Source organism: Tamandua tetradactyla, chromosome 7, assembly GCF_023851605.1.
Source record: "Tamandua tetradactyla isolate mTamTet1 chromosome 7, mTamTet1.pri, whole genome shotgun sequence".
Classification (NCBI taxonomy): domain Eukaryota; kingdom Metazoa; phylum Chordata; class Mammalia; order Pilosa; family Myrmecophagidae; genus Tamandua; species Tamandua tetradactyla.
In genome coordinates this window covers 34,666,158-34,686,903 of record NC_135333.1, presented here as the reverse complement: position 1 = coordinate 34,686,903, position 20,746 = coordinate 34,666,158, and the positions used below count along the sequence as shown (strand labels likewise).

The window sequence follows — 20,746 nt, the reverse complement described above, 5'->3', positions numbered from 1 at the left end:
CCTGGAGAAGACGAGTAGGGCTAAGTCTTGAAGGAGAAATGACTCAATGGAGAAAGGGAGGGAAAAGGCCTTCCATATAGGAATTCATATAGATAAGCTCTCACCTTGGCCCCAAGCCTCTGGCTCTACCCTCCTCCAACAATCCCTCCTGCAGGCCCCATTTCCTCCTCCAAGCCTCAAAGAAGCCAAGCTAGAACATCAGGGGAGTTTGGGAAGGTGGTTCTTGTTCCCATTGTTTTTCCTCCTCCTCCTGCTAGGACAGGAATTATAAACAGAAGATCCCTGTCATTTCTGGAGCTTCCTGTAGGGGGCACCAGGGACCAAGCCAAGAAGAACATGTATCCAGACATCTTCCCAGGTCAAACTCAAACTCAAATTTCAGTCCTGAGACAGAGGTATCTCAAAATTATATGCCAGGCCTCTTCGAGAAACTTATGAAAGCTACAGACACCCAACTCAGAAACAATTACTCTTTAATCTTGAGTATCACTAAATACCAAAAAGGAAAAAGAAAAAAGAAACAATACCCACAAAACTTTTCGTAACACACATACACTTTTCAGACAAGCTTCTCAGAGCCTCTGCAGCTGATCTGGAGACACCAGGGTAAAGACCCTGAACAGTGCAGCTCAGGGGTCTCAGAGGAGAAGCATGTAATGTGACTACTTTGCCCCCACCACCCTAACCCTGCCGGCTCACCTGCCCGGCCTGTCTTGCTCAGGTATTTCTTCATCCTGTGGTTGTAAGGAAACACTGAAGTGGTGGCCCCGATTTCGGCGCCCATATTGCAGATTGTCGCCATGCCTGTAGGGAAACAGCCCATGGGGCTGGCTGAGCAGCTGGGCATAGGCCACACACACCTGCTGGCTGGCTGGGTTCGTGCATCTCTGCAGCAGGGAACTGGTATCATTTCTTCCCACGCTCACAGGGCACCTAGTGGCTGCGGGCAGATGTATCCCCTTGCAGCCCAGGGTTAGACCAGGGTTAGTGAAGGGATGTCACCGGGAACCAGAGCTCAGTGTCCTGACTTTTATCGTGGTTGCTGGTACAGTGAAGAGAACACAAGATTCAGGGCCTGCAGGCTGAGTTCTAGATCTAGGCCTGGCCACCCTGCTCAGCACTCTACAGGGCACTCTACAGCTAGCTGAACTGGGAGACACTGCCCAGTTGTTACTGTGTCCGTACTGCAGGTGAGGGAACTGGCTCAGAAAAGTTTCAGGCAATGCCAGGAAGCAAAGGGAAGTGCTGGCCTTCACATCCAGGTTTGTTTGGCTTGCATCCAGGTCTACCCTCTTTTAGCCATGCCAAGCTACTATGTGGAAATTTTTCTGGGTCTCAGGTTCTCCAGCGTAAGTCTGGAATAACATCCACAGTCTGGCCACAGAGCATCAGACAGGAACAATGAGGCCTATATAGGTCCTGATTACTATCAGGATGCCTGCCTCTGGGGGTTGCTGGGACAATGGCATGTGCTTGCTACCAACCTGCCAAGTGAGCTGTCCAATGGTAGAAAGGGCTACCTGTAAGAGTGAGCTCCTGTCAATGGAAGGCCATGAGGCCTAGCTGAACAATAGCTCTGTGGCTGCTGCAGCAGGCACCTGGGAAAGCCTTGACTGGGCCATCTCTGAGACATGTTCCACATCTCCCTGAATTTCTAGGGATCCAAGCATGGAGGCCAGATGACCAGGAGTGATGGGTAGAAAGGGGCTGGTTCCTACCTGGTGCTGCAGGCTAACAGGGCTCCTAAAATTGCTAATCCAAGGGAAGGGAACGAGGATCAATCCTAGCCAAAGAAAGATGCGGGGTTGGCACTGCTTTGTGAACGAAGCCCTGAACCTAATCCCCCATTCCCACTATCACCTCTACTCTCTTTGGGATTTTTCTTCTGCTTGATCAAGCAGAAGGTCCTGGCTTGGGTCCTAACACATCTGATTAACAAGGTACCTTGGACTAGACAATCTCTAAGGTTGTCTCCAATCCCCCCTCTACCTCTGAGAGTCTATGACCAATAATGAATTGCCCAGGCAGCCAGTGAGTTGGTCCTAAGTCCCCAAACTGACAAGACAGATTCTCAGGGGAAGGCCATCCACTGCTCCTACTGCTCAACTGCAGGCCCCATCAGGCCCAACCCAGGCTGAGAGTCATACCACATGGTGGCTCACCAGTGCAGGAGATGGAGTCTACTCCAGGCCCGTGGTATTCCACAATGGCACCTGTGCCACCTTTCACCGTGAGGATGCCCGCCACCTTCAGGATCACATCTTTGGGAGAGGTCCAGCCAGACAGCGTGCCCATCAGCTTCACACCAATCACCTGAATAGATGGGTGAAATGGCAATTACAGGCCCCATGGGCCATGTTCAACTAGGAGGTCAAGATACAATACTTGCTGAATTCTATTTCTGCGTGCTGATCCTCGTCTCCCTCCCAAAGAGGTGTGAGTCAGACCTATTCCCTCACCCTTCTCGGGTCTCCGTTTCTCAGTCATACCCCACCCCCATCACCTGCAGTCACTCCAAAACAAATCCTTCCCTACCCCTCACCTTGGGGCACTTCAGCTCCCAGGGAATCCCAGCCATGACATCCACTGCATCAGCACCTCCAACTCCAATGCAGATGCCCCCCAGTCCACCCCCATTGGGGGTATGGGAGTCAGTGCCAATCAGAAGAACCCCAGGGTATGCATAGTTTTCGAGAATGATCTGAAAAAGAATTCAAGATCTGAAGCTTAAAAGCCCTCAGAAAGGGCGGGCCACGGTGGCTCAGCAGGTTGAGTTCTTGCTTGCCATGCAGGAGACCTGAGTTTAATTCCCGGTGCCTGCCCATGCGAAAAAAAAAGGCCCTCAGAGAATGGAGATAGGTCCCAAAGGGTCTGTGAAACTGTCTCCCAATGACTCTGAGCAGTAGGCAATTCTCAGCCACTCCTCTAGCCCCACTTAAAGTGGGCCTGTGTGGCCACTGAGAGCCAGAGACTTGCAAGACAGGTGACCTATACTCGTGATCAGCTCTACTACTTCTTGACAGCAGGACTCAGACCTGTTAATATCACCTTGTGCCTCAGTTTCCTAATTTATGGCAAAGGATGAAGAATGCCTACAACACCTCAACCCCCAGCATGTTGGTGAGAACCAGATGAACTAGGACAGAAGAATGTGTCCTATGATACGCCCCGGGAGAAATGTGCCCATAGTAAGATGCTCCTGATGCCACTCCCTACCTCGTGTGGTGGCCTGGGCAGGGTCTGGGATATGTTTATTGGCTTCTTACCAGGACAGACAATTATTTCAGGAATTAGCACCTAATAAAGAGCTGAACACCCAATGGAAGCACAATCGTCATGAGTTTTCCACTGCTGAATGGAAGAGAAGCATAGATGATGCCTCCTTCAAACTCAGCATTCTGGAGGCAGCTGTGAACGAAGGATACCGAAGTCATCTAAGTGGCAGGGCCCACATTTGAACCCGGATCTGTTAGTTGTCAAAGTCCATGATCTTTCTACTCTGCATGTTACTTCTGAGAGGTGCCAGAGGCAGGCTCATGGAATGCAGCAGAAACCACAGGTCCTCAGGTTAAGTATCTGCCCAGCACACTCTGCAAGGTGTGAGGGGGTCTCTCCAGGGGTCTTCCTTCTAGCTGATGCACAAAGTTAGGCACGGTTTTTTTCACCAAGGGTGTGGTAGTGGCTGGGAAGACCAGGCCAACATAGAGGAAATCCTTTACAAACAACTACTGATGAGGACAGGACATTGCTTAACGGCTTCATTTCTCCAACCCACATTGGCCTCAGCCACTGTGCCGGTCTGAATCTGCTGTGTACTCCAGAAAAGCCATGTCCTTTAAATCCTCATTCAGTATTGCTAGGTGGGGTCTTTTTGTTTGTTTCCATGGAGATGTGACTCACCCAACTGTGAGTGGTAACTTTTGATTAGATAGTTTCCATGGAGATGTGTCTCCACCCATTCAAAGTGGGACTGCTTACTGGAGGCCTTTAAGAGGGAACCATCTTGGAAAGAGACAATAGAACTAAGAGAGCCCACTGGAGATGGAGAAGGAAAACGCCCCCAGCGAGGCCTTATAAAATGAGGAGAGAAAGCTAGCCAACACAGCCATGTGCCCTTCCAGATGAGAGAGAAACCCTGAACTTCACCAGCCCTTTCTTTGGAGTTAAGGTATCTTTCCTTCAATGCCTTAATTTGGACATTTTCACGGCCTTAAAACTATAAACTTGCAATGTAATAAACTCACTTTTTAAAAAGCCATTCCATTTCTGGTACATCGCATTCTAGCAGCTTTTACAAACTAAAACAGCCACCTACAAAGATTTAAGACTAGTTCATCACTAAAGCTCCTCAAGACGGTAAAAGTCTGATCCACGAAGACCAAACACTATGTAGGCCTGCATTGTGTAGGTGTGCTCTGCACCTTGATGGGGGAATTTAGTGCAGGCCTGAGGATGACAAGGAAGCTGGTTCTGACAGTGGCCTTACCAGTCAGCTGGATATAGCCAGGCAGAAAAGGGTGTGGGGGAGAGGTGTATTTTGGACCTGGACTAACATTTAGAACATAAAACTGGAAATTCAGCTGTGCTGCCACACAACACACACATATACTCACTCTTTACCAACCCAGCCTGGGGACCAGAGCTTGAGAGGAATAAATAAGCCCCAGGCCCTATCCCCAAAGAGCTCACAGTCAGCGGCTTGGCACACAGTGGGACTGCATTGTGAAGGGATCCCCCAGAGGACAGACAGGGCAGGAGGGTCCCCTAATGCTGGGTATGGCGAGAGGCCAGGGAGGCTTCCTAGAAGTAACAGAAAGCTGCAATGTAGAGGAGGAGAAGGACCTGTTAGTGACTGGGGATAGAGCAGAGGTAAGCAGGAAAAGGTTTGATTGAAACTTGGTGAATTAAAGCTAATGGTGGCTTGACAGGATGGGAGAGGTTCCCCTGACTAGCTGGAAGTCCAGAGAAAAGTAAAACACACAGCATGTACCTGAGCCCTGGGAATTTTTCTTAAGGAACAAATCTATCAGGCTGTACCCTTAGCTGGTAGCTAGCAGCAGGTGTGAGCGGTCATCACTCACAGGCTCAAACTCTGGCTCAGAAGATGCCAAAAAGGCCTGGCCATCTGTACTGAGGCAGCATGGGGAACACCTCGTTTAGGATGCCCTTCATGACAGAAGGCCGGTCCTATGTGACTCCCTTATCTTGCTGCAGAGAGAGGTTTTCTGGCCACTGGAGACTGCTGTGACCTGACATTCCTAGGAACCCTTTCTGGCAAGGGTGATGGTGGAAAGGGCAGAGCAGTGATCCATTGGCTCTGGTTTCTGAGGGAGGCAGTACTGGGAGCCCATGCAGGGTAGGATTACAGCCTGACTCAGCTCGTTCTAAAAAGAGGCTTGGGAAATGAGGCCGGGATGGAGGTGGGGATATAAAGGTCACCTTGGAAAGGTGCAAAGAGGCAGGTTTCATACAGACAGGACTGATGACAAATGGGACACCTCAAAGCAGTACATGTCTTATGACAGCTGTGCCCCATCTCCCTGGAAACACTCACATATATACACATACACAAACACACTTACAGAGAGAAAACTGTCTACCCAAAGGAAATCCCGTCTTGGGGAGATCCCAAAGAAGAGTTCCTGGCTGACATAACCACATCACCTACAGTAGGCTGTCCTCCTACAAAACATCAAGAAGGAAGGGCACCCTGGGCACTGATTGGGGAAGAACTCATGGTGTGGTGGGAGGTGGCAAAGCCCAGCAAGGAAGTGCGCTGACTTTGGGGCCAGACTGTGTGGGCCCAAATCTTGGCTCCACAATTAGCCAAGTGAGGTCCCTAGGCAAGTAGTCAGTTTTCTCTGTGCCTCAGTCTCCTCTTCTGTGAGGTGTGGATAATAAAACCACCTACTTCAAAGGATTGTGGTGAGCACTCAATGAGTTAATATTTTTAAGTGCTCAGTGCAGTTGACTATCATTATAAAAATGGAAAAAAGGTAAGCAAGCTGTGGACTGATATACATAATAAGGCAACACTTAAGGAAAAAAGGAAAAGAAAAAATAATACAGTGCTGTATATAGTCTATAGTTAGAGAGATGCATGTAGACATGCTCAGAAGGCATTGAAAGAAACACAACTTAAAATGCTCGTTACCTGAGGCAGGATGGGCAGAGTGGACTTTTAATTTTTTTTATGTGGAGAATGACAATGTGTAACCTGACATATTGAAAATTAGTTAAAAAACAGAGGAGAAGGAACCTAAGGACTGACTGATATGTCATCCAATTCCCCCTAAGCCCTCCTGAGTCTCAAGTTGACACACCCTTTCAGTTTCCTAAGAGCAACCTGGGCTCTTGCCCCCTTGGAAGGGCAGGCCAAGTCCTGCTTTACCTGGTGAATGATTCCAGATCCAGGTCTCCAGAAGCCCACACCATACTTGGCACCTGCAGTTGCCAGGAAATTGTACACTTCCTGGTTTATGTCCTGGTGAGGCAAATCAATAACCAAAGCATTATTAACAGAGTTGCATCTGGGATGACCCTTGCTCTTGCCCTCCTCCAGGCCCCACTCCTACCTCCCCTACGACTCTGAAATGCTAGCACTGCAAAGACAGGCCCTCTTGAAGAACTTCTAAAAATAACTGCAAAAGGGCTTGGATGTTGGCCCAGAGTCTCAGATGACAGGCCTGAGGAAAAGAAAGAGCAGACACAAAGCCCACCTGACTTGGAGAACTGGGGATGGGAGCGGGGGGGAGGGGAGTTGGGCTCAGAAACAAGTCTCTACCCTGCCCAGATCTCTGGGTCTCAGTTTCCTTCTTTTGTTCAAGGAGCTGGGCTAAAAAATCTGCAAGGGTCCCTAAGCCAGCGCAGCAAGAGGAACAATACCACAATGTTGTCTAACTGGGACACAGTATTGAAGGAGGAAGAATGTTAGAGGGACACATTGCAATGGAGGTGACATCCAGGTTCCATTGCTCACTTGTGAGTTGCTTCCAATCTGAGGCTTGGATGCCTCATCTGTAACAATGTCTGACTCATGCCCACTCTGAAAATGGCATCTTGTTAAACATCCTCACAGCCCATCTCATAATGGCAAGAGCCCTTGTCAGGAAGCCCATTTTATGGATGCAAAAACAGAGGCTCCGAAAGGTGAAATAACTTGCTGGAGATCCCAGAGTTAAACAGAGGAACCAGGGTTTGAAACTAGGTCTGCCCAACCACATTTTAATGAATATTCTACCGTAGTCTAATCAATGAATATGAGAACTACATTTTAATATGAAATAAAACAACCTCCCTTAGAGGGAGGACGAAATGAGATTATATCTAAGAAAGCACCCGGACCAGTGTCTGGCACAAAATAGATCTCAATAATTGGTTTGATGAATCTCAAATGAAAGATTTGTCCAATGGACACTGTTCTGAAATGGAGGTTTCTGCCTCTGATGTAAGGTCAACGTTTATCTGGAATATATGACACGTCCCTGGACAAGTGAGACCCCATCCCAATGATAAAAGGAATGGGACCATGGTGGACTGTAGAGTCCCAGAGGAGGAACCAGGAAATGAGACTTGGCAGCTTCTGGGCACAGGAGTGCCATGCTCCATGGCAGAGAAAGGTATCACTGTCAGCAACTCCAAGCCCTTGACAAAACACCCTCAGAACCATTCAACCCTTTTTTCATTCTCAAATTCCAGGATAACCAGGCACCCTTCTGAGGGCCCATTTTGTTCTCCCAAGTAAAAGAATAGCACACAAAGAACCTGGGTCCCAGGTCCCCAGAGATTCCTTCTAATTAATAATTAAAATACGTGCTTTTACATTTACAAACCAGTCACTTATGAAATGGGAACTGAGGGTAGGAGGTTGGTGGTGACACGTCTGTGTGCATGTGTTCATGTATTGAGGCACACTGTGGGAAAGGAGAGAGCCCTTCCTTGGAGTGGTGCAGGTTACAGGAGTGCCAGCCTCAAACTCAGCTGCGATCCCTCTCTGGCTATCTGTGTGACCCTAACAGGCTGTTCTGTCTCTCTGGGCCCCAGCTAGAGGGACCTTTTACAAATATATCTTGGTCTGGCCATATTTCTCCCTCCTCCTAGGATGGTGCCTAAGGCCTCACCACAGCCCTCCCTAGCCTCATACTGCCCTCCCATATACCCAGTTAAAGCCACACAGGTCCCCCTTTTCAATTCCACAACTGCATCAAGTTTTCTCCTGTCTCAAGGTCTTTGTACACACTGTTCTTCTAAAGTATTCTCCCAGTTAAAGCCTACCTATTTGTTCAGGTTTGGCTTAAACATCATATCCTCAAAGAGCCCTTCCCTCACTCCAAAATCTAAATCTAATTTTCTACACTTTTACAGAGCCCCACACTTTCCCTCTGTAACACATATCCAAATTCACAATTACCTGTGGAACTGTTCAGCATCTGTCTTCCTACTAGACTCTAACACCCATGAAGCAGGCACCCTGTTTGTTTTATTCACATTGAATTTCCTGCACCCAGCAAATTGCCTAGTATATAATGAGTGCATCTATGATTCTATGGCTCTCATTCTCAGAAGTAGGTGACTTAATATAGATTCTAAACCCATAAGGCAAGTGGGGGACCAGAGCCTGAAGGGCAATGGTCCTCCTATGGGGAGTCATCCCCAGGGCTAACTAGGACCCAGGTGCCCAGGTCCTGGCCCTGCAGAAGCCCCCAGTCATGTGACCACTACTACCGAAGCTAATATGAAAACTGCTAGCCAGCAGGCAGGGCTCTCCTTTCAGGGGAGTGCAACCACAAAACAAACCAGTGGGCCAGGGTAGGAAAAAAGGGCTGGAATGAGAACGCTGCCCTGAGTGTTTCCCAGGATCTGAGAGGCTCTTTGAGCTATGCTGGCCCTGGGAGACAGAGCACTTTCAAGTGTATGCCCTATTCTGGGCCCAGCCAGGCAGCAGCCCTGCCAGCATTCAGTTCCTGCCAACAGCTCCCCGCCAGAGGTGCTTACTCCCTCTACTCTCTGTGGAGATCCAGTGCTGCCAAGAGTAGCGCATGCTAAGGTACCACAAAGGCAGAGCCTGGGGTAAGAACAGGGACTTGATTTGGTAAGGAAGAGTGGGGGGAACTGAGGGGAAAAAATCTTCAGGGAAAAGTTTATAACCACTTCACTGTCTAGTTGAGCAAAACTCACAAAAGAAGAAAGAAAGCCCCTCCAAAGAGTCCAGTTAATAAGAGCGCGTGAGAGTAGAAGTAGGGATCAGGGTGCAGCCTTAATCCTGCCTTCACAGAGTTGAGATTTGACTATATGGTGCTTTGGAAACTGCAAATTCTGAACCCATAAGGTGCCACTATCAGGGCTCATTCCTGCCAGGGTCCCAGGAGGGTCTGACAACCATGTGAGTGAGTGTACATGCGATGCCAACAGAGACCCATTTGAGATGAGCCCCACATAGCTGCCAGGAAGAACGGGAAATCTAAACTACCCTCCCAAGAGCAACTGGCAATATGAATTGCATATCTATCATTATAAAAAAAAATACAAAAAGAGACTGAAAAAAATCATTAAGTGGTTAAGAATTAAGGATGATTTTTATATTCTTTATACTTCTATATTTTCTAACATCTTCACAATGAACAACGGTCTTATAGAATTAGAAAAGGGCAAAATGGGTACATAGGTGGTTCAGTGCTCACTGCCAAGAGGGAGACCCGGGTTTAATTCCCAGCCTATGCACCCACTCACCACCCCCCCCAAAAAAGAGAAGAGTAAATCGATTTTTAAAAAATTTTAAAGACTAAATCAAAAAGCCTATTATTGGGATTTGGAGGCAATACCTTGGGACACCCTAGGGCTAGGCCTTGGCCTCTCAGCCCACCTCAAATCCACCTCCCCAACCCCCACTCCTTTCAGCTCACCTTGGCCCGGCGCAGATCTTTCTCACCCCCGAGCTGGGCCTCGATCAGGTGGTCACAGTGGATGGTGGATGGCACGGCCACCTTGGGCAGCCCGCTGCTGATGAACTGCAGCATGGCCATCTGGGCAGTGGCATCCTGCATGGCCACACGGTCAGGCCGCAGCCGCAGGTATGTCTTGCCTCTCTCGATCTCCTGGTTGACTGGGTCATCCAGGTGTCCATACACGATCTTCTCCGAGAGGGTCAGAGGCCGGTTCAACCTGGTGGGAGAAGAGAGAAGGGGTTGCCTGGTTCCTCTGCACAGCCCCGTGCCTGCTCAAAGCCACCCCAGCTTTGTCCCCAAGGCAGCCTTGATGGTGGGCAGGGAGAGGGGTCCCTGTGTTGCAGGACTACAAGGTCTAAGCATGCAGAGATGACTTGGTCTTGTTCACTGCAGGATTCCCAGCACACAGTATGGTGCCTGATTGATTCAGTGGACATCACAAAAGGAGGCAGAACTTTTTTTTAAAGGATACTTGCTTTTCCAGGATATCACCCACTATTATCTGATAAGCACCTATTACATGTTCATCTCATCATTTAATCCTCATTGCATCCCTGTCATTTAATAAAATAATCAAGAGAAAAGAGCAGAGTGCTGTCACTAGCTCAAGTTCATAGCTGTAATCTCACCTTGTATCTTCTCTCTATCCAAGGTCATCCCCCCTGTGCCCTCAGCCCCACTTAGACACAGGGATCTACCTGCATCCTCCTCACACAATCTGCCCTCAACTCTCCACCTCATAAGCTGGATGTCCAACAACTCTATCATGCTAAAGCTCTTCCATCACTCATTGCCTCTTCCAGCCTCTCACTGGTCCTCCTCTTTTTAGACATCATTTCCCTATAGGTCCCCCCACTCCCTTCCTCATTAGAGCCAAAACAGCAGTCCAAGCCTGGCCCTTGGGGAAATGCAGCCCCTGCCAAGACAACTGTCTCCTCCACTCACTCCTCTACTCCCCCAGTACCCAGGTCAGCCTTCCATCATCTAGAGACTAAGCTCTTTACAGGTCAACTCTCTACCACCCCACCTGAAAGCTCCCTCAAGACTCTCTGCTGCTGCCCACTCAACCTGGCTTCCAACCTAGCAAAGTGACCATTCCCTCTAGTAAATGTAGCTTTCTGTGGAACCTCCTCCTTTGCCTCCCATCACCCAAAACTTAGGCCAAACATGTGGCCTCCTGGGCAGGAGGAGAGTTCCACACCCAGCCGGCCAAACTCTATTGATAGAGACCAAGGAAAAAAGTGCCAGACTGGGAGTCAGAACCTGGGTTCAGACTGACTTTATCACTAACCCCAAAGTTTAACCAGATCAGAGACATCCCAGCTCAGGGATGCTTAGCCAACCCATCTTTAGAGTCCAGGGCTTTGACTGGAACAAGATAACGGTAAACGCTTATGTGCTGGTTTGAATCTGTTATGTACCCCAAAAAAGACTTCTTCTAATCTTGTGGAGGTAGACCTATTGTGGATGGGACTTTTTGGTTAAGCTATTTCAATTGAGATGTGACCCAGTCCATTCAAGGTGGGTCTTAATCCTTCACTGGAGTCCTTTGTGAAGAGGACAAAAGCCTTGTAAAGGCCCAGAGAGCTTGGAGAGAAAATGCCCTGAGAGAAGCAACAAGGACCTGAGGGAGCCAATATGAAACCAGAACCAGTAGAGAAGGATCAGCAGATATCACCATGTACTTTCTCATATGACAGAGGAAATTCAAGATGCCAGCAGCTTTTCCTCAGAGAAGGTATCTTCCTCTTGATGTCTTAACTTAGACATTTGCATAGCTTTAGAACTGCAAATTTGTAACCTAATCAATCCCCACTGAAAAAGCCAATCCATTTCTCATATATTGCATCTAGAAGCTTTAGCAAACTGAAACTCATATAACACTTACATTCTTTCTTTTTTTTAAATGGAAAAAAAGAACAAAACACAACTTTATTGAGGTATAATAGACATACATTATTTAAAGTATGCAATTTGACAAGTTCTGACATATATACATCTGTGAAATTATCACCACAATCAAGATAGTGAACATACACATCACCTCCAAAAGTTTCATCATGCCCCTTGGTATCCCTTCCTTCCACCCTCATCTCCAAGCTACTGATCTGCTTCTGTCACTTTGGGTTATTTTTAGAGTGCTCACTTTTAGCTTGGAATTATCCTAAGCACTTCACTAACTATAACTCATTTTATGAGGAAAATGAAGCACTGAGAGGAGAGTAATTTGACCCAGTCATAAAGGTACGTGTGTGGCAGAGAGGCCATAAGGAGCCAAGCAGAGTGGCTTTACTGCCTGCCTTCTGTACGCTGACATACTGTCTCAATAACATATGGAAAGTCAGAGCAGGACCCGATCCCACAGTAAACGCTCAGTCAATATCATTATTGTTGTTATTGCTACTACCAATATGACTCTGCTAGAAAAGCAGGGAAACCTCCTTCTGCCAGCCTGGGTTCCAGCCCCTCATCCCTGTACCTAACCCCTCAGGAGCAAGAGTTGCTATAGGTGCTGAGTCTGCAGGTACCAGCACATCAACTGCCAATTCTGAAAATTACCACAGTTCTGATGTCGTAAGAACTCTGAATAAAAATAGCCTGGGCCTTTGTTTCTTCAAGATAATTGTATGATGATATGGCTGTCGGAGTGTGACTGTGTGGTTGTGAGAGCCTGTGTCTGATGCTTCTTTTGTCTACCTTATCAATGGACAAGTAAAAGATACGGATTAAAAATAAATAAATAATAGGGGGAACAAATGTTAAAATAAATTTAGTAGACTGAAATGCTTGTGATCAGTGAAGGGGAGGGGTAAGGTATGTATGAATTTTTTCCTGTTTTCTTTTTATTGCTTTTTCTGAATTGATACAGATGTTCTAAGAAATGATCATGATGAGAAATATATAACTATGTGATGATAGTGTAAGTCATTGATTATATAACAAGAATGGAATGATCATATGATAAGAATGTTTATGTTTGTATGTGGTTATGTATCATAAATAAAAAAATTAATAAAAAAAAAAATAGCCTGGGCCTTAGGTACAGCCTAACCCTCCTGCAGCGGCATTTCCAAGGCTAGTGTGCAGGCAGTGCATCATTGCACAGAGCAGAGCCCTTCTTTCCAGGTCTCAAGGGAGATGAAAATAGCATGCGGGCTTAAAAATCAAGGATCTTGATAGCAAAATGCCAGCAGTTGTATAAAAGAGCCTGGCAGTGAGAAAAACCTAGGGGACAGGTTCATTTTCATGTTTCCTTGAGAATTAACTAAGGATGGCAAATGAGTCCTCTATGTCCATCTGTCCCTCTTCTTCATTGGATGACACAGACCCAGTTCCCAGGAATGGAATCAGGCCCCTTCCATTCACACCAGGGTGGAGGAAGAGTCCCCTGCAAGTGCTCTGTCCTTTAAAAAAAAATACTTAAACCTATTTTAATTCATCAGTGTTTTTTTTTTTATTTTAATTATTATTATTTTTTAGTATCTTTTAAAAATAGCCATACTCTCTTTTTTCTCTATGGAAGGATTTCTCAACCAAAACACCACTGACAATTTGAACCACATGATGGAGGGGAGAGAGACCCTGTCCATATCCCTGGCCTCAACCCACCAGATCCAGTAGTGCCACCCATCCACCTCCAGTTATGACAACCAAAAATGATGTCTCCAGAACTGCCAGATGTTTCCTGCGGGGTAAAATTCACACATACACAGCACTGAGAACTGCTCTCTGGTAACAAAATGAAATACTCCTCAACAGTACTACTCTAGAAATGCTAAAAATTACTTAACCTTTCTGGTTAATGCATAATTTGGAATAAAGAAGAAAAGGAACTTTTGGGGGGGTTAATTTTACTGATAAACATTTCCTAAAAAAAACTCCTAGGGCCTTAAAGGGCAGTTTTTTGTTAACTTGTTAAAGCAAAGACTGAATTGCAAATAATACTACTCTTTCAAGTTATTGCAAAGCAACCTCTAGGTAAACTCTTTTTCCATGTGTGATGAAGAGCAGACTAGGAGAAAATCTGTCATTTCCCCACTAAACTGTAGTCTGAGGGCTCTACGACTAAGTAAAACATTTGTACAAGGTTCTGCATTGACAGTGATAGTGGTTCTCAACCCTGAATGTACATTAGAATCAGGTGGGAAACTAAAATGATTGATGCCTGGGTCTGACTTAATCTGGACTAAGGCCTGCATAATGGGGTTTTTAACCACCCCCAGATGATTCCAATATGCAGCAAAGTTTAAGAATCACCACTTTGCCCAGTGTTTCTCAGACACTGACACGTACAAGAATCTCCCTGGGATCCTGTTAAAGTGCAGACTCTGACTTAGAGGGTATGGGTGGGGCCTGAGAGTCTGCATTTCTAACATACTTCCAGGTGAGGCTGATCCTGCTAATCCATGGACTCTAGAGCAAGGCCTAGATCACTCATACTAGAATCTCTGGGAGTGGGACCCAAGGATTGTGAAAGCATCCCACTTGATTCTAATGTGTAGACTAGATAAAAGCCACGAAAATACGAGAACAAACCCAAGGGAGCACTGGATGCATGGCCTTAGAGAGGGGATTGCCCCAGTCTGACACTCAATTTCCTTATCTGTAAAATGGAGAGGTGTGACAAAACCAGAGGGGATGCTGTACACAACAGAGATAACATACATGAAGTGTCTAGGCCATATAGGACTCTTGGGTAGCTATTATTATTATGATCATCCTTGAGAAATAGTTACTAGGGTCTTGCTGTAATTAGGCGATGCTATGCTGAAGACTGTTGGAGATACAAGATTTAGATAGTCCATACCCTTAAAATTGAAGTGAGAATACCAGTAAACAGAAAGCAAAGTGGCCAGGAAGAGGGAGTATGGGAGAGTGGCTAGGGGACTTAAGAGGGCATGGACGCAAGGTCCCACCCACTGGTTCGCTGAGTGGCCTTGGCAAAGATGCTTCACCACCTGAGTCTGCTCCTTGGCTATAAAACAGGTATATGCATGTGTGCTCTGTCTCATTCCCATGGGCACTGTCAGTGTCAAAGCTTTCAAGTGCACAGTCCTGTCTGTAGTCATTCAAGTTCCAGGAGCAGTGCTAGGTGGTGTGCACTCGCAAACCTCCAGCTCCCTACACTCCTGTGGCACCTGATCCATCCATCTAGAGCCAGCATCCAGCCCAGGACCTGGCACACAGGAGGTACTCATTGAGGGTCACTGGGTGCATGAGAGAACAGTAGGGCAAAGGTAGGTGATGGCTATTTTACCAAAGAAGGAAGGTAAGGCCCAGGAAAAATAACATGCTCAAGATTTCACCTTCGCTTTCTTCCAGGTCTCAGGCCTGGGGTCTCCTCTCTGTGCCTTTGCAATGAAGGGAAAATATGAATGGTTCTCCAAACATTGAGCCTGATGGCTCCCACAGGGCTGGCCCAGGGCCAGCAGCCTGCCCTGGAAATGATAGCTCACCAGAGTATTGGAGAGCTTCTCCAAGTCCCACATCTCCAGGCTTCTTGAAAGCAGATTCTTCCTTGGCACAGAGGCCAGAAGTTCCAACACCAAGCTAGAATGCCTTTCCTCAGCAAGGACCTTTATACCCTAAATGCCTTGATCCTGCCACAATCATCAACCATCCTTCACTAAGTACCTCCCATGTTGTTTGCCTCTGACAGGGGCACACAGCAGCAGAAGCAAGCTCCCACATGTAGCCTTACCGTTTGCGCACAATGTTGATGTTCTTCTCTAGCAGGTCATAGCGGATGTAATCATTGGGCTCAAAGTGACTCATGGCTACCTTGGCCCGTTGGCACAGAGCTGAGGCCACATGGTACTGCCGCACACCCAGGGTTTTCTGCAAGAAGACAGCAGCCGTCAGTGGAATACTTAGAATAGTCACCCCTGAGGAACAGCTTGGTATGGTTAAAAAAAAAAAAAAAGTGAAGACTTAAAGGTGTTCAGAGCTATTGACTGACTGCAGCTTCATCTGAAGCACAGGGATGATACAGCAGCCAGCAGGGGTAGGAAGAAGTGCCAGAGACTGATAGAATTCCCTGTCAAGTTCTACCACATAAATAATATCAACTTAAGCAAATCCCTCATACTTTTAGCCTCAGAGGCTATAGGAAATGTGGATATAACAAGTCCTGGTGATCACACAGGGTTCCTGGGAAGATTAAATGAGAGCATATGTGAAAGTTCCCATTAAGCTATAAAGTATTACCCAAATCATAGCTATTATTCTACCTGCACTATCAGGTCCTTGAAGGGTGGGATCAAGCCTTATCTATCTCTACATTCGCACTAGAGATTCAACAGTATTTATTGAACAGAGAAGAATGAATGAGTTTGGGATGTTCCTTCAGACCTCCTCTCTTCAAAAGGTGATACCTAATTCTAAATCCCCCTCCCCTTGAAAGTGCAGTGACTTACTTCTAATGGACAGAATGTGGCCAAAGGACAATGCTATATGACTTCTGAGACTAGGTCATAAAAAGCATAGCTTCTGTTTGGCACATGCATGTGGCATGCTCTCTCTCTGATTGCTCTGAGGAAAGCCTGCCACCATGTTGTTAGGACAAACTAACCTCTCCAGGTGGGAAAGGTCCACCTAGAGAGGACTCTAATGACAGCCAGCCCCAACCAGCCAGGCATGTGAGTGAGCCACCTTGAAAGCAAATCTTCCAGCCCCAGTCCAAGATGTTAAATAACCATAGCCCTGCCTCACATCTTGACTGCAACTTCTTGAATAATCCTCAGTTAAGAAATTCCTAAACTCCTGGCCTACAGAAACTGAAAGATAAATTGTCTTGGAGCAATCTATTATGCAGTAATAGAGAAATTATTGTTATGATGGGGTCTCAGTTAATTTTAAACTGTGCATGACAACTTCACAGGGTACACTGTGACCAGGGGAGAATAAACGAGTCCAAAGAAACGGTGGGGGGAAGGGAGCAGCAGCTGCTTCCCTTCCAGGTGGTGCCCTCAGCCTAGAGGGTATTACACTTGGGTAAGGAAGAAGCAGAGTTCAGGTCGCTGCACCAGACTCCCGTCTTTATATCACATGGATGCTTAAATTCAAACGCTGCCGACGTGAGCACCTGAACTACACAAATCCACGGTTGCCATAATCCCATGCTCAGGTCACGCAGTGGTAAAGACAGACTATATTATGAAAACAGCACCTCAACCATCCATCTGTCTAACCCACCACTGTAGAAGTGAGCTCCCCGTGCTGGTTTGGAAGGATGTATGTCCCCTAGAAAAGCCATGTTTTAATCTAAATCCCATTTCATAAAGACAGAATAATCCCTATTCAATACTGTATGTTTGAAACTGTAATCAGATCATCTCCCAGGAGATGTGATTTAATCAAGAGTGGTTGTTAGGCCGGATTAGGTGACGACATGTCTCCACCCATTTGGGTGGGTCTTGATAAGTTTCTGGAGTTCTATAAGTGAGGAAACATTTTGGAGAATGAAAGAGATTCAGAGAGCAGAGCAGAACGACACAGCCACGAGAAGCAGAGTCCACCAGCCAGCGACCTTTGGAGATGAAGAAGGAAAATGTCTCCTGGGGAGCTTCATGAAACAGGAAGCCAGGAGAAGAAGCTAGCAGATGACATCGTGTTTACCATGTACCCTTCCAGATGAGAGAGAAACTCTGACTGTGTTCACCATGTGCCTTCTCACTTGAGAGAGAAGCCCTGAACTTCGTTGGCCTTCCTGAACCAAGGTATCTTTCCCTGGATGCCTTAGATTTGACATTTCTATAGACTTGTTTTAATTGGGACATTTTCTAGGCCTTGGAACTATAAACTAACAACTTATTAAATTTCCCTTTTCAAAAGCCATTCTGTTTCTGGTATATTGCATTCCAGCAGCTAGCAAACTAGAACATGCCCCAATGCAGATGAGTCCTGCTGGCCCTCGAGCTCAAAATCCACCAAGGGATCCCAACTATTTACCTTACTGGGTAGGTGTGAAGACTCCACTAGTAACACATCAAAGTACTTTCAACAGCACCTGGTGCATAGGAAGATGTCAATGTGTTTTAGCTGCAGCTATAATCACCACCACCACCACTAAAGTGGGAGGAGCCCAGGGCATAGGTTTGGAGTAGGAGAGACCTGGGTTTAAGTCTGGCTCTGCCATATATTAAATCTGAGTGATCCTGGACAATTTAATCTGTCTAGGCCTCCATTTCCTCATAGAGGCCCTGTGAAGACAAAGAGATTACATAAATACTTAGCATGGTGTCTATTAGTGCCCAGTGTATTTATAAGCATCCCCCTCTGTTTTTCACATAAATGAGAAACTACACATGCCATTCTACAACTTGCTTTTCCTCATTTATCAGATCTTAGACATCTTTCCAATGGCTGTATGAAGATTTATATTTCTTACTGTAAATTAACAATTGACTGCTCTAAGCCTCAGTTTCATTATAAGTAAAAATGAGTGCTAATATCTAGACCAGTAGGCAAAATAATAAGTTATAATTATAGTCTAGGGAGAAGATAAAACTCCAAATTTCCAACAGCAAAGGAAAAGTTAAGCAAACAATGGACTACAGACATGAAAACAAATTTCAGAAATAATGCTGATTGAAAAAAGACAAAATATATGTTCATACAAAATACAATTTATGGGGGAAAAAACATTTACTGAGTGTCTACTGTGAGACAAGCACTCTGCATTCATTATACCATCTCATTCCTGTGGCGACCCAGAGAAGGAGCCCTATGGTCACCCTATCCTCTAAGGAACAGGCACACAGAGGATGCTGCAGCATGGCCACAGCCATGCTGCAGCAGGTAGGACTTAAAAACAGCGTGGCAGACCCACTCACCTGTTGTGGCCCTTGGTAAGTGTGCTGGTTTGAAAGGATGTATGTACCCCAGAAAAGCCATGTTTTGATCAAAATCCCATTTCATAAAGTCAGAATAATCCCTATTTAATACTGTATGTTTGAAACTGTAATCAGATCATCTCCCTGGAGATGTGATTTAATCAAGAATGGTTGTTAAGCTGGATTAGGTGATGACATGTCTCCACCCATTTCGGTGGGTCGTGATAAACTTCTGGAGTCCTATAAAAGAGGAAACATTTTGGAGAATGAAGAGAGATTCAGAGAGAGCAGAGAACGCTGTACACCATGAAGCAGAGAGTCCACGAGTAAGGGACCTTTGGAGATGAAGAAGGGGGGAGCTTCATGAAACATGAAGCCAGGAGAGAAAGCTAGTAGATGACGCCATGTTCACCATGTGCCCTTCCAGATGAGAGAGGAACCCTGACTGTGTTCACATGTGCCTTTCCAGATGAGAGAGAAACTCTGTGTTCGCCACATGCCCTTTCACTTGGGAGAGAAACCCTGAACTTCACTGGCCTTCTTAAATCAAGGTATCTTTCCCTGGACGCCTTAGATTGGACATTTCTATGGACTTGCTTTAACTGGGACATTTTCTCAGCCTTAGAACTGTAAACTAGCAACCTATTAAATTCCCCTTTTTAAAAGCCATTCCGCTTCTAGTATATTGCATTCCAGCAGCTAGCAAACTAGAACAGTAAGTTATTTTATTTTTTTTTCCTTAGTAAGTTATTAAACCTTCTCAAGCCTTAGTTTTCCCACAGATAAAACGGAAATAAACCTCATGGTGTTAGTATTAAATAAAATCATCTCCATAAAGTGCTTGGCACAGAGACTGCTCCTATTATAAGTGCCCAAAATGTGCTGCATGTATTCTTTTCCTTCAGAGAGGAAATGGATGTAAAATTAGAGGTGGTAAAGGTTTATTTCTTCTCTGGACGCTGGCAGAAGCAGCATGCCTCTTTTTATTTTTCTTAACTGCACACACTGTTTAAAGGCCCTTTTAATTAATCAGCATTTTTACCAAGTCTTAGCTGATCTGGGGCTTTGGCATTTCTGACCTGTTCTCTGTAGTAGCCCTCCTTAGTTACTTGCCCTTCTTCCAACTCTGGCCAAGTCATTCTAATTTAAGATGATTCCTTGGGGTGCCACTTTCTTCTCTTCAAATTATTTGCAACGTATTAGAATCCACCTTGGAAAGCCTTCCATCCCTCTTACACCCCTTCTACTTACAGAATCCTGGAGATGGGATCTCATCTATCTGGTCTCTGGCTATTTTAGAATCTGCCAGAATGGATTCTAAAAGGACCTACACCACAGGGTCTTTATACATGCTGTTTCTTCTGCTTGGAATATTCTCTATCCACCTCTACCCCCAATATACCCTTTGATTAGATAACTTCAATTGATCTTTCAGCTCAAAAAAAAAAATTCATTTCCTCAGGGGATCCTTCCCTGAACCCTCAGCCTAGCCAGAGCCTTCTATCATATATGCCCATTTACCTCTTCATGACATTAATTTGTGAGCTGATGTCTGTCTCTGCTAGTTGGCAAGCTCTACAAGGGGAGGGATTGTGTCTGTTTATTCACCACTAAATTCCCCTACCGGAGCACTAGGTCTGATACACAGTGCTACATATCAGTTAGTTTAACGTTGATTCCACTTTACCAACCAGGTCTTTCTTTATTGAGCAGGGTTAACCATAGAGCAGGTTCATTTAACTGTGTGAAATAAAAAAGTTAACAAGACAAATCAATAATTTACCAGGTTCAGATGCTTTTGGTAAGAGTGTAAACAGGTCCACATTTTTGAAAGATAATTAAGCAACACCTATTAAAATGTAAAATATGTGTCCTTTTGAATAGCTTTCCCTCTTCCAGGAAGCTACTTATAAAAACACTTACATAAATGAGCAAAGAGGCAAACAAGGACATTATCTGCAGCAGTTT

At 45.8% G+C, this 20,746-nt stretch overlaps 1 protein-coding gene across 4 annotated transcripts in view; it reads right to left on the bottom strand.

The window, feature by feature from the left end:
- Positions 1-20,746, bottom strand: part of ACO2 (aconitase 2) — a 67,717-nt gene that overhangs the window by 9,478 nt on the left and 37,493 nt on the right. For all 4 annotated transcript variants that reach the window (XM_077168989.1, XM_077168991.1, XM_077168990.1 and 1 more), the window contains 6 exons: positions 15,646-15,782; positions 9,903-10,161; positions 6,392-6,484; positions 2,543-2,701; positions 2,163-2,313; positions 700-804 (listed from right to left, as the gene is read on the bottom strand). In XM_077168989.1, the coding sequence (XP_077025104.1) occupies positions 700-804; positions 2,163-2,313; positions 2,543-2,701; positions 6,392-6,484; positions 9,903-10,161; positions 15,646-15,782 (904 nt within the window). The remainder of the gene's footprint in view (positions 1-699; positions 805-2,162; positions 2,314-2,542; positions 2,702-6,391; positions 6,485-9,902; positions 10,162-15,645; positions 15,783-20,746) is intronic.